General features: G+C 39.3%; 1 protein-coding gene across 1 annotated transcript; it reads right to left on the bottom strand.

Moving 5' to 3' along the window:
• Nucleotides 1-8,928: 8,928 nt before the first annotated feature.
• mrpl27 (mitochondrial ribosomal protein L27) lies at nucleotides 8,929-14,610 on the bottom strand. The gene is made up of 4 exons (XM_031323979.2): nucleotides 14,468-14,610; nucleotides 12,049-12,177; nucleotides 10,529-10,596; nucleotides 8,929-9,409 (listed from the first exon to the last, which is right to left on the bottom strand). Exons 1-4 carry the CDS (start codon nucleotides 14,520-14,522, stop codon nucleotides 9,203-9,205), a joined length of 459 nt encoding a protein of 152 aa, XP_031179839.1. The 5' UTR covers nucleotides 14,523-14,610; the 3' UTR covers nucleotides 8,929-9,202.
• Nucleotides 14,611-14,922: the final 312 nt, after the last annotated feature.

Genomic DNA, 14,922 nt, shown 5'->3' with positions numbered 1-14,922 from the left:
TTGACAATGTGTATTGTACGCAACACTTTTTTAGTGATATGTACATTTTAGTAATAAACAGAATTTGTAAATATAGATTGTAACATGTATGTGACTCATCTTAAAACAGACTATGTGCTGACAGAAGGTCTTCAAATAGATTAGCAGACACAACTACAGTAAGTGGAAGAAAGACCTCAGTGTAACAGCATCAGCAACAGTGGTTAATAACTCCTGCAGCATGCTTGTTAGGTACATTAACAGTCTGAAATAATGTATTTAGAATTTTGAGAAAAGAATATTGAACCTGGTGCTTTATACATTTGGCTGCAGAACTGAAGATTTTTGAAGATAGAACACTTATGTAACTTTACAATAATATATATATTTTTTCATGTGCGACATTTTATTGCAAAAACGGATATTCTGGCCTACTGCCCCGTCCGTCGACGCGCTCCAGCGCGGCTTTGTCCGAGGTGAGGGTGACGGTGATGCTGTGTGGGTGTCTGTGCCTGTCCTTCGGGCGCCTCCGGGTAACGTTGCCCAACTCTCGGGCGGGGTACATATATTTCAGTATATTCAAGTAAAAGCATCTCCGCTTGTCCCGTGCGAATGCCCCACACAAAACTCAGATGTGAGGGGGTACTTTCTAAATCACACAGCGGTCCCAAAATGATTCTAATCCCGTGCGAATAGGGTTTATATGAATTTGCACTATAACGTTAGCTATCAGGCTTTGACTTTAAGCTAACATTACCATTATATGCGCATCGATTAGCAATAACATCACATATGGTTAAAAACAGATTACCGGCGAGACCGTTGTGCATACCTACTGTATACGACTGTAACGTTAAATATATTAATTTTAATCCGTTTATACGGTCTGGTCTGCATAACGTTATTAGTTAGCCCGCTAGCTTGGTTAGCAAGGTGCAATCTAGCTAGCTAACTGATATTCATTGGGATGCTAACGTTGGCTAACGAAAAACGGTATTAAAACAAAATGTAACGTTACTTACCGGAAAAACTGAACTGCCGACTCCTTTGAGTGTCTTGTCGTACAACCGAACGTTGAACAAGACATTATTAGGCGACCAACTGTCACAGTCACGAAGACGAAAGCTGGTCAACCCCCAAAGTGAAGTTTACGTGCCATGGATAAGCTTTGCTAAACCTCTGTCATGATTGACAGGCCGCGAACTGTCAATCACATCATAGCCACGCCCTAAAACATCCCCGCTTTATCGCCGATTTTAAAATCAACGAGACCATAATTCAAAAAATGAACATCATTCTGTGTTGCAGAAGACTTAAAACTAGCGATTGAGAATATAAACTCTTAATTGAAATGTTTACTGAGGTAATAAATCAAGTGAGAAGTGGGTCATTTCGCCATAGACTTCTATAGAAACGGACCTCCTTTTTGCAACCGCACGTTTCGCCCCCTGCTGGAATTCAGATAGAATGCAGGTTTAAGGCACTTCCGCATTTGCCGCATTTTGCTGAACCGGATGCGCTGTCCACTAATATATACAGTCTATGGAATAAACCAGAGCACGTTTTTCTCTCATCCTGGAATGCTGTGTGGACTAGCCAGACCTTCCTCCGCAGCGATGTGGAACTATGGAACTGGAGTCAGGAGGTAATTAGCCTAGCTTAGCATAAAGACTACAAGCAGGGGAAACAGTTAGCCTAGCTCACTCCACAGGTCAAATAAATATGCCTGCTGACACCTCTAAAGCTCACTAATTAACACTACAACATTAAAGTAAAAATGAGATTTTGTGGTTTATGCTGTAACTATTAGCTTGAAAAACCATCCACCCAGCACCTCTGTGAGACACCTCCAGCTGCAGCATGGGTCTCCAGCCATGGCTAGTCGACACAGGTTGGAGATCTCTGTACAAGAAAGATGCTACCAAACCTGGCAACCTCACTGTGAGAACAAGACTTTGGGAAGTATTGCACACCAATAAATAGTTCTCAGGGGTAGTTGCACGTAACTTCAACAAAAACACAAATCGGCATTCTTACATCTCTGTTTGAGTACAGATTAAAAACATGATACAAAGTGTTAGTGAGTTTTAGAGGGGCCAGAGACTGCGTTCAGCCTTTATGCTAGGCTTATCACGGACAATTGAAGGAATATGTCAAATTAAGAGTTATTTCTGTAAGTTGAGTTATAACAACCTTAGTCCCACATTGCAAGAACCTCCTCCACAGCACTGCAAAGGAAGGTCTGGCGAGTCCACACAGCATTCTGGGATGGGAGAAAAATGTGCTCTGGTTTATTGGCATTTCTTTAAACCAATCACAATCGCAATGGGTGCTAATGCGTAGTTTCTGTCTCCCCCATGAGGAATTCTAAGTAATGACAGCAACACTGTCGGTGCGTCCACATGATACAAGCCTTCCGTGATCGCGCACCCCCCACCCCTCTTCCACACAGTTGCTAGTAGCCAAGGAGGACACGGAGGATTAAAAAAACATGATGGACTCTTCAGAAGAGGTCATTATCTTCACTCGAGTTTCTGTGCGGGAAAGTCACCGGACGACACAATCTTCTAAACATAGTCACACTGAGAAATACAGAGATTTGTGTGGAGCTGATATTCTTAATTAGCTTTGTAGCAACTCATTTGGCAATGGCTTGAATGTAACGGACGTTCATTAATATCAAAAAGGTTTAGGCTAAACTAAGGCTTTAATAGAACAGAGAGATTTAAGCATCCATGTTTCTTTAAAAGTATGTTTGGGTTGATGGATGGTAGATACAATATAAACATTTACATTGACATTTACTTTACTCTTGAATAATATCTCCACGTTTTCTTCTCCTAACTAACTTTACTACTTTATTTCAGCTCCTCTGCTTTGTTTTGCGCAGTTCCATTCGTTTCCGAGCCAAACACACACCAAACCGTCCAAATTTCTTGCTGGAAAACAGACCAATCTGGAAACACTGACTTGTTGGATCGTTTCTGCAGCCGGCCAATTAAAAACAGATGCTTTCATCACCCGCCAAATTGGCTTGTAACTTTACAATGTTATACAGGCCAAAGTTTAAAGCCCTGATTACATCATATTATTTCCTTTGTCCCATTGCATTCTAGCCTCCACCAACGTATGAAGAAACCCTTCGCCAGTCCTTATCCCCGGCAGATCTGCACTCTCTGGATGTTTATCCGTCAATTCACCCCCAGGATCACTCATCAAATCTCAATGAAGACGCACACAACCCCAGTCAACCCCCCGACAGCGCTCCAGGGACCGCCTCCCTCCTGCTGCCCAGCACATAGCTCCATGTTTCTGTCTGTCTGGTGGGCCTAGAGTTTGTTTCCAAGCTGCAGCATGAGGGAGAAGGCTACAGGGGTTAGAGCCAAGCGGGTGGCGCCATCAGGGACAAGAGAAGAGTTACAGGAAGGGAATCCTTGTGCTTTGAGGTGGAGCTGTTGATGGATCTCTGTATAATAATGACTATGACTGTACACTCCCCAAACGGTGACAATGACACATCTCTGCATTGTCCAATTCTATTGATGGCAGGTTTTACATTGTGTTTTTCCAAGAATGGTATAATGGGGGATAGATTCAAAGGTTTGACAAATATGATTCTTTAAAGATCAGGATATCATTTGTCTCATTCAACGTCTTTGTATTGAACACATTTTATACCAATTAAATCCTGAATGTTCAGTGTTTCAATGAGACTTTTACTCTTGAAAGAGTCTATAAAACCTCTGAAACAACATTTAGACCATCATAGGATGCTAACGCTGTCCACTGACAGACACCCTGAATAATTACATTCTTTTGGGACTACAATCGTAAAATGCACGAAAACAACTGACGGTATGTTTTCTATGTAGTTACAGAAAGAACCTCTATAGACCCAATCATAATGTTTGTTTCCAATAACTTCCAGGTAGAAAACTCCTGTGTCCTGTACAAACTATGTAACGACAAACAACTGGATATAATCTCATCTCCTTCATCTAAAATGCATGTTTGATGCTTTCATATGTCAACACTTTGACTAACGTTAGCTTAGAGACCTAGTTTAGCTGTTGGGCCACAGACTACAGAAAATGACACAAATAATCGTCTCTTATTTTACAAAAGTAGTTCACTGAAATGTGTTTCTGAAAACATTTTATTTTCGTTTTGAATTTCATTTAGGCTATGCAGTATGCTGAATCATTCATTTCAGACAACTGCAAGTCTAAAAGATTTTCGAGAGTTTTTTTTTATATGCAGTGAGTCGATTTTGAAAACATTGAAAATGTTACTTTAGTAAACGTGTGTAAGTATCATGAGGAAAATGTAGTTAAAGTATTGAAAGTAGAGACAAACCCTCCCATTGTAGAAAGTCTAAAGAATCCAAACAGTTGTGTGTTTAATGGTCTGATCATCTCAGCTGGACTTGGTGGCCGTTATATTGTCGGCTAGTTTCATTTATAATAAAACATCAGATGTTATAAACTACATGTGTTTTGTGTGCAGAAATCTTAATGTGTAAAGTAACTAGTAACTAAAGCTGTCAGATAAATGTAGTGGAGTAAAAAGTACAATATTTCTCACTGAAATGCAGCGGAGTAGAAGTAGAAAGTGGCATGAAAAGAAAAGACTCAAGTAAAGTACAAGTACCTCAACATTTCTATTTAAGTACAGTAGTTAATGTACTTAGTTACATTCCACCACTGGTTGAAATGCATACTTTAAAAGCAAACATTGTCTTTCACACTGAGTTTCTACACACATTTCCAAACAGCAAAAGTAAAAAGATTGACTAAAAAAAAACAACAACCTCGAAAAGTTTCACTCTCATCGAGGTCTTTTTGGCTTGCCAAGCATCATTTAAACAGTAACTGTGTTTGGATTGCGCTCATCACCAATTACTGGTACTTTGAGTTTGAGAGGTAAAGTACGACAGCACAGTTTCTCTTTAAACGGATCAAACATTAACCACAGAAAACACAAACCAACCCCAACCAGGAAGCATCTGGGACAACTAGACTGCACTTTGTTGTTTGTGCATCCACTGATACTGACCTGGACTGAGAACCAATAACGTGGTGGCTATTCAGTAACTTCAGGTCCCATGGCATGAAAATTTCACTTTATGAGTTTTTTTTAACATTAATATGAGTTCCCCCAGCCTGCCTATGGTCCCCCAGTGGCTAGAAATGGTGATAGGTGTAAACCGAGCCCTGGGTATCCTGCTCTGCCTTTGAGAAAATGAAAGCTCAGATGGGCCGATCTGGAATCTCCTCCTTATGATGTCATAAGGAGAAAGGTTACCTCCTCTTTCTCTACTTTGCCCGCCCAGAGAATTTGACCCACCCATGAGAAAGAGAGAGAGACATCATGGCTTTCAAACGAGTGAAGCATAGCAGTTGGGACTGGCTCTAGTGGCTGTAATTCTGCACCAAGGCAGAATTTCGGGAAAGAGACTTCAGATACAGTATTAGGGGACCACTAAGGTCTATATAAAAGAGACTTCAGATACAGTATTAGGGGACCACTAAGGTCTATATAAAAGAGACTTCAGATACAGTATTAGGGGACCACTAAGGTCTATATAAAAGAGACTTCAGATACAGTATTAGGGGACCACTAAGGCCTACATAAAAGCATCCAAAAAGCAGCATGTCATAGGACCTTTAAAGAGGAAAAACAGTGTAGCAGATTTTAAAGAATCTAACTGCTTACACTTGTGGTTTAAGGAAATATTTCTCAGTTTATCCTTGGTATATTACTCAGACAGTGATTTAGCCTCCACCATGTAAGAAATAGAATGCCATGTCTGCAAACTCCACGAATCCATAATTTGTTCTGCTTCATGACAGCGCTCCAACTCCCCCTGCATACCACAAGCCTCTGAAATACAACTCTTCCCGTTTATCTCCTAATTCCCGTTAAAGGCTCTTTCAAAGAAATGCTGATAAAATATGTCGCTGATAAGCTCGTATCATTCAAAACACATTTTATATACACAGATTGTTCATATGATATAAAGACCACTGCCTTTCACCCAAGTGACTGAATAATCATGCATCTTAGGAGGTATCATTCTTAAGATTTCAGTGTCTTCCCTATCTTTGTGGAAGACTTAGGTGCGAGTGCTTGGCGGGGGGGTTTAGTTTTTCTTCCTCAAGAAAATGTTATGTTTTTCAATGTAAAAATGCAATTTCCCCATACATTTTGTGTCTCTTTGTGGTCTGTTGTGGCTCTTTTTGGTCATTTTTGTTTTCTTTGGGGTTGTTTGGGGTCTCTGTGGTCATGTGGCGTCTCTTTGTAGTCGGTGTGTATCTCGTGGTAGTTTTGCGTCTCTTTTTCCACATCGTTTTGTAGCGTTATTATCACCACATCTGTGGCTAAAACATTGGAAAAGCTAGAGCAGATAATTAAGAAACTGCACTCAAAAAGCTCAAAGACAAAACTATCTAAAGAAGTCCAACTACAATCATTAGATCTGAGAAAAGTCTTTTAGTTACATTCATTTGGTTTAGGTGCTGCACCTGATCTTATAATGGCAGGGAAAACTCTGCTTATGGTTAATTATTTTTTTATTAATTAATTATTAGTTATATTCTGTAACTTCAATATATGAAGAAAAAAGACCTGCTTTGTCAATGTGTAATGCAGACCCTGATATAGTAAATCAAACTGAGGAGCACATAAACTAGATTAATCAGAGTCAAATTCCTTGTTTGTTTACGCAAACCTGGCCAATAAAGCTGATTCTGATTCTGCAGAAGTGATTGTAGGACATCTTGTGGTCTGTTTTGGTATTGCACCTTTCCAACCATTACAGCTGGCCCTTAAAGCACTTACCAACATACTACAGTAGTCTATATCCTTGACGTTACACTTCCGGGATTGCTCCGTTGCTGCCGGAAAATCCGCCGGATTTCATTCATTTAGGCTGGATATCCGTTGCCTTGGGCTTCCTTTGTGTTGGCGTTCTAAACTCCGGTGGATTTGTGAGGACTATGGTTAACTGCTCCTCAGATCTCTGCAGGGTAAATCCAGACAGCTAGCTAGACTATCTGTCCAATCTGAGTTTTCTGTTGCACGACTAAAACAACTTTTGAACGTACACGTTCCACCAAAACAAGTTCCTTCCCGAGGCTATTTTGCAGAGGCACTGTTAGCGCCGCTCAAGACGATTGTGATTGGTTTAAAGAAATGACAATAAAACAGAGCACATTTTTCTCCCATCCAGGAATGTTGAGTGGACTAGCCAGACCTTCCTCCGCAGCGCTGTGGTGGAAAGTCTGGCAAAGCGAGACTACCAACATACTAACGTACTAATATAAGCCATGATAATACCCTTGACACAAAACCCAAGTCATTAAATAGTAGATTTAAACATATAAAACTTGAATACAGTAAATACAGTATTATATTCAGTATTACATTAATGGCGCCGCAGTTAATCAAAGTGATAAGTTCCCAGTGAATAACTGTGATCAATGACTTCAGCCTGTGGTTATGCACCAATCAGTGTTGGGAAAGTTCACTTTCTACATGAACTAGCTCAAAGTTCAGTTCACAGTTCCAAAAATGAACTAGTTCATAGTTCTTTTTTTCCATATGTTGCTGCGAGCTATTATTTTTCAAAATTATTGACGGCGGGCAAAGTTTGCACAGAAATGTAAGATTTTTCCCATCCTCACCGACCTTGTCATAAAACTTGTTTAAATGATCATACGACTTTGTCGCCTCCATGCTGCTTTTTGTTTTGATGATGCATGTGGCGGTGCGACACTGGTGGCTGGTGTTGCCAGATTGGGTGTTTTTTCCGCTACATATTAAGGCCTGTTTACGGTGTGTTTTAGCCGGGTTTTCGCCTGGAAGGCTCTATAGAAATCTGGCGCCCTATTGAACGAAGTTAAACTGAGAGAGCGTGCCGTTCACAGACACCAGAATGAACAAGTTCACAGTAACTTTCATCAGGCGGTAATACAGTACGTTCATTTCACGTTCGCCCACAATATGAACGAGTTCATGAACTATCGTTCAATGAACGCGTTCAGGCACAACACTGGCACCAATACCATACGAAAGCCTACAAATCTTTCGCCGCAGCCTAAAAACACATCTCTTCCGACTGCACCTCGGATAATTAAAAACAAAACAAAAAAACTTACAGTTGCACTTTCATGTGGCTTTTTGTAGTTTTGCTTATTTAAAGCTAATGTATTTGCACTTACTTCTTGCTGTCTGGAGTTTGCACCTTCAAGGTTGAAAGCACTTAATTGGAAGTCGCTTTGGATAAAAGTGTCAGCTAAATGACATGTAATGGCATGTACCATGGACTGTATTGAATAAAAGAATAAGCATATTGTTGACTGCTGCTATTTTGTAGGCCCCTTGCTAGTCTGAATCGATGGAAGTACATCCCCTTACCTCCTTCTCTCTGTGTGTTGTCATTCTCAAACTCCCTTCTCTTCGGGAAACAACAGACTTCTTTCAGGTGTATGATTGTAAAGATCTATAAAGAATATGTTTAGGGCATTTCCCCTCTAACTGGGATGTTTTGGGACCGATTGGTGGGATTACTGTGGACGAAGTACACACGGAGATACACTGGTAAGAGCCAATGATGTTTAACCATGAATAAAGCTAATTTAACGAGCTCACGTTACTGGATTGTGTCAACAGTTAACTTCATTTAATATTTATTTTACGGAATGCAAATGTTCCACCAAAACAAGTTCCTTCCCGAGACTATTTAGCAGAGCCACCGTCGCTGCGTCCGGAGCTTGGCGCCGCCCAAGACGATTGTGATTGGTTTAAAGAAATGCAAACAACCCAGAGCGGATTTTTTTCTCCTATCCCAGAATGCATCTGCGGTGTAGCCAGCCCTCAGAGATAGAGCTGGCAATGCGAGGTTAGCCCCTTAACTGACCCCGTTAACACAAAATCTGTCAAAACTTTAGTGGAAACATTTTATTGTTATGTCATGTGTACATAAAAACTGAACTTCTGTTTTTATAGGTGCAATAGTTTGTCACATAATGATGGAGACAGGAAGCCAAGGAAGAGGCCCAGAGTCTGCAGGTTTCCACCGACTCAGCTTTGCTCTCTGGTTGCTGTTCATTTAGATCTCCCGAAATCAGTCAAAGTGTCAGTCAACGCAAATCCTCCTTGATTCCGGCCAAACACAAGAATACCTGGGAAACAATAAGGTCCCAGTCCAGTCCAGGCGGTCTTAGACCATGTCCACCAGTTTAAACTTGCCCTCCTGTTTGACTGGCAGGACGCTGATGAAGGTCTTGTAGAGCACCACTCCCTTTGGCAGCTTGGTGATGACCTGGGTGGCCTCGGGGCTGCGTGGGTGCGGGACGTAGACCTCCTTGGTGAACCTGACGTAGCCGTCCTCCAGAGCAAAGAGCGTCTTGTTGGTTCCCATCCCCACCTGCGGGACAGGGAAGACGAGACAAGGTGAGAATGTGTACATTTTCACTCAATCATCAACAGTCACTGAACTAAATGATGAGTTGAAAAAGTGTATGTCTCTGTTGAGTTAAAAAAAAAACAACGAAAATCTAAAATTAAGGGTTATGAAGTAATTTGATTAAAATGTAAAATGACTAGGATTATTTAGTTTCATTGGCCCTCATTTATGAAACGTGCGTACGACCTAAAACAGGCGTTTGACAGGCGTACGCCGATTCCTACGCAAAGCAAGGCATTTATCAATTTGAACGTGAGCGTAGGCTGCGATAAAATCTTACGTCTGGTCTGAACTCCCTCACAGAGTAAAATAATAATAATAAGACACTGCATAAACTCTGCTACTGTGTGTTTATTTAAATATAGGTAAACCATGTAGGCCTAAGAGATTGCAATATAAGCCTGAATATTAGTATTAGGACTATAGCATACATATGTCAAGGATGTATACATTAAATAAACTTCAGCTGGAGTCTGATTTACCACGGCAACACTGTTGACTGCATCAGTGATCTCTTTCCATTCCCCAGTCTTTCTACAGCCTTTAATAACAGTTTTCAGGCTGCCAAATAGCGATCCTGAGATATCAGGGTTTCAATCTCCACCTCTGAAAAGTGCTGCTTCTCAGCCGGATTACGTATCTCCATGACGTAAACTGAAGGGGCGAGGCCTCAAAACCGAGAACATATAGAGGCGTGATATTTAAATTACGATCGTTTCCAGCCGCTGCATTTATCAATGTACGACCATTCTTACGCTGTGATTGGTGTGATACAAACGTTTCATGAATCACGCGTGAAGCCTGTCGTAACAGGATTTCTGCGCTCATATCTGCGCTGGTTTCTACGTTAGGTTGATAAATGAGGGCCATTTAGTTGTGTTGGATTTCTGGGTGATTCTATGGGGATTATGGGATAGGATAGGCAAAAATAAGCCTCGGCTTCAGCCTGTTCCTTTTTCGGTTAGCTACGGCGGCAAATTGTAGGGAATAATTGTTTGTTTCATGTATGTCAACTGAAATAAAAATGATTCATCCTCATCCTCATCATCAACAGTCTTTGATACAGAGAGTGAAACTTACATGTGCTCCTGGCTGATACCTCATCAGCCTCTGTGTTGCCAGGATGTTCCCCGCATGGACAAAGTTTCCTTGTGACCAAATGAAAAGAAATAGTAGATCACCTTAACTGTCATACGTTATCAGGTAGGGGTGTTTTAATTTTTTTTGTCCACCCCATTTACATCTATGAGGACAGGCTAAATCACAAACACAACTCTCTGAATTATACAATACAGCCCGATACGCAGGAAAATGTCTAATTGGGATTATTTTTGACTGATATTGCCATTGCGATATGATTCAGGATATTGGAGGGAATGATCGTTTTTGTATCATTATTCTCATTGAAAAATATCAAAATTCAAATGACTATAGCGTGATTTCTGCGAGAATCTGTACCGAAAAAAAGTTTGTTTTCTTTAGTCTGTAGGATAGGATTTGCCTCTGCAGCACCACAGTACTTCATTCTGAATGGTGGTGATGGCGCAGTGGATAGGACACATGCCTTTGGTGTGGGAGATCCAGGTTCGATTCCCACTGCGATACATCAACCAATGTGTCCCTGAGCAAGACACTTAGTTGCCCTAGTTGCTCCAGAGATGTGTGGCCTCTGACATATATAGCAATTGTAAGTCGCTTTGGATAAAAGCGTCAGCTTAATGACATGTAATGTAACATATTTTGCTTTTGACAAATGTTGCACCCCCAATCGAGATACTGAGATATCAACAACTACTGTAGTTTTTGACTAAGATTACATTTATCTGAGGCTTAGATAGATAAGATAGAGAGACAGATAGACAGATAGATAGATAGATAGATACTTTATTCTATCTGAGGGAAATTTTAGGCATCCAGTAGCTTACACAACCATAACACAACAAACACACATACACACATATATCTCATATACATCAAAATCACTCACAGAAATTTAAAGAGTTATAACAATTTGTGAAGTGATTACAAAGGTCTGGCATGGACTGATCATGTGATGCAATGACCATGATAAGGTGCTTATGTAGGGGTGTACGATTCAGAAATTGTCACGATTCGATTCCGATTTGTAGGCTCGATAACGATTTTCGATTCAAAAACGATTCTCCATTAAAAAAACGATTCACAGTATGTAAACCTAGTTACTTTTCCCATATATATATATATCCTGTTATGATGTATGTGTATGTTGTGTGTGATGTCTGTAAGCTACTGGGACCTTGAATTTCACCTTGGGGATCAATAAATGATCTATCTATCTATCTATCTATCCATCCATCCTGTGATTGCAGTAGACATACAATAAAAAAAAAAAAAAATATATATATATATATATATATATAGATTTCTTTTTTAAATATGAATCGATTTTTGGAATTCTATGAATCGATTTTGAATCGGTAGAGCTTGAATCGCGTGAATAGCTTTAATATAAAACAATTTTTTTGCACACCCCTAGTGCTACGGTAGAGTGTGTGCAAGAACAGTGTGGAAGAACAGCTACAGCACTTATGGGAAATGGTTTTAGAATAATGGGTTATTACCATCCTGTTTCTTGAAGCCATATCTCCGCCCAGGGCTCTTTCCACCGACGTTCTTACTGCTGCCGCCAGCCTTCTTAGACGCAAACCTCACAGAGTCTATCAGAGAGGTCTGGCCAGGCACCAACACACCTGCAACCAGCAGCACAAAGAAGTCCATGTGACATCACAAACACCCCAGTTTCCATATCCAGTGGTGTAGTCTACGTGATACGCAGGTATACGCAGTATACCCACTAAGAAAGCTCCAGGATTTCCAAACACCCACTTATAAATGCCCAATGACACGCTACGAAATACTTTCCATTATAAGTTTGATATATTTGGAATTGTCATCTGTGTTTTTCTTCTTCATATAGGCTAAATAAAGCTATTTCCACCGTAAAATGGTGCATTAAAGTTTATCCGAATAGAGGAAATGAAGTCGTTGATGCTCAAAACTTCCCTGGGGGAGGACACCCAGACCCCCCACTATGATATGCCCCCCCCAAGGCCAAAATATATATATATATATATATATATATATATATACACACACACAGTGCTGCTCATAAGTATTCATACCCATGCTAAAGATGACTAAAAAAAGGAATTAAAAAAATCATCTTTTGGAAATTGATCTTAATGCCTTAATTAAAAAAATGAGGAAAAATCCAATCTTTTAAGGACACCAATTTTTTTTTGTGAATGAATAATGTATTGTAAATAAATAAATGTTCTTCCTTAAAATACAGGGGCCATAATTATACATACCCCTATGTTAAATTCCCATAGAGGAAGGCAGATTTTTATTTTTAAAGGCCAGTTATTTCATAGATCCAGGATACTATGCATCCTGATAAAGTTCCCTTGGCCTTTGGAATTAAAATAGCCCCACATCATCACATACCCTTCACCATACCTAGAGATTGGCATGGTTTTATTTCAGTTAGCTTAATAGCTAATTGAGATAAGAGCCATATCAATGCAAATCAAACCAGCTATTAGGCTAACTGAAATAAAACCATGCCAATCTCTAGGTATGGTGAAGGGTATGTGATGATGTGGGGCTATTTTAATTCCAAAGGCCAAGGGAACTTTATCAGGATGCATAGTATCCTGGATCTATGAAATAACTGGCCTTTAAAAATAAAAATCTGCCTTCCTCTATGGGAATTTAACATAGGGGTATGTCTAATTATGGCCCCTGTATTTTAAGGAAGAACATTTATTTATTTACAATACATTATTCATTCACAAAAAAAAATTGGTGTCCTTAAAAGATTGGATTTTTCCTCATTTTTTAAATTAAGGCATTAAGATCAATTTCCAAAAGATGATTTTTTTTATTCCTCTTTTTAGTCAACTTGACCATGGGTACCATACTTATGAGCAGCACTGTGTGTATATATATATATATATATATATATATATACACACACACACACATATATACATACAGTGGTGATCATATGTTTATGAACCCATGCTAAAGTTGACTAAAAAGAGGAAAAAAAAAAAATCATCTTTTGGAAATTCATCTTAATGCCTTAATTAAAAAAAATAGGAAAAATCCAACCTTTACAGACACCAATTTTCTTTGTGAATGAATAATGTATCGTCAATAAATAAATGTTCTTCCTTAAAATACAGGGGCCATATTTAGAATAGAAAACTGGTGTCTGTAAAGGTTGGATTTTTCCTATTTTTTTAATTAAGGCATTAAGATCAATTTCCAAAAGATACATTTTTTTTATTGCTCTTTTTAGTCAACTTTAGCATGGGTTCATAAACTTATGAGCACCACTGTGTGTGTGTGTGTGTGTGTGTGTGTGTGTGTATATGTATATATATATATATATATATATACACACACACACACACACACACACATATATGTATATGTACATATACAGTATACCCACTACAATACATTAGACTACACCACTGTCCATATCCATAAATACATCTACATTTACATACGCCAATAATTCTCTATGAACGCCTAAAGTCGTTTCAAACATGATGTGTGTTATTCAACTTTTCAATGACATTCATACTAATTAAACCCATTCCCACTTTTTCAACTATTCTCACTAATTCACCTTCTTCTTACACATTCAAGCCAGCAACCCAGTGTAGCGTCAGCCTTTCAATAGACAGCAGTCACACCGCAATTTCTTCAGAAAAGGCATTCTCTAATTAACGTTTGTTATTTACACAGGCATCAAGGATCTTGACATGCCATTCAGTGCTAATGTTAACTCACACATTGAAACGCTAACGTTAACTCGGCTAGTTAGCTAACTTAGCATGTAACATTTAAAACCTTATAAAATGTTTACAGAAAGCGCGGAGCAGCTGAGAATAAATAAACACATTTCTCTCCTTTTTTTCTACATTTGAGGAAAATGTATGAAATACTCATTTAGATATTTGTTACCTGCTCTAGACTTGAGCATCAAGGACGCCAGCGCTGCCATCTTGAATGATGTCATTTACATCATTTGCGTATTTGCGTCACATCCGGATGCGTTCGCTGCCTTCAAGTCCCCAAGAATGACGCTAGATCGTACCAGCTCACTGAAAATAGTATTTTCAAAATACTTTTTACCTTTTATAAGTATCCAAGTTGTGGCTAAATGCCATCAAAAGTAACGATAACGTCTGCTTAATTAAGGCAATACTACAACCAATATTTTAAATGCTTGGGTATTTGGAGGATTATGTTTATATATATTCACCTAAAAACTACTGTGAGATTATTACTTACAAAATGAAATGTTTCAGTACAAAAACCTAATTTTGGGTTAATGACTTACATTACTTTTAGATTTTTATGATGCAAACTCAAATATGTCACTCGCGACATGCGTAGGCGATATGTTAAATACATTG

This window comes from Sander lucioperca, chromosome 5 (genome assembly GCF_008315115.2).
Source record: "Sander lucioperca isolate FBNREF2018 chromosome 5, SLUC_FBN_1.2, whole genome shotgun sequence".
Taxonomy (NCBI): domain Eukaryota; kingdom Metazoa; phylum Chordata; class Actinopteri; order Perciformes; family Percidae; genus Sander; species Sander lucioperca.
The sequence above is the reverse complement of the archived record's forward strand: the minus strand, read 5'-3'. Positions and strand labels throughout refer to the sequence as shown.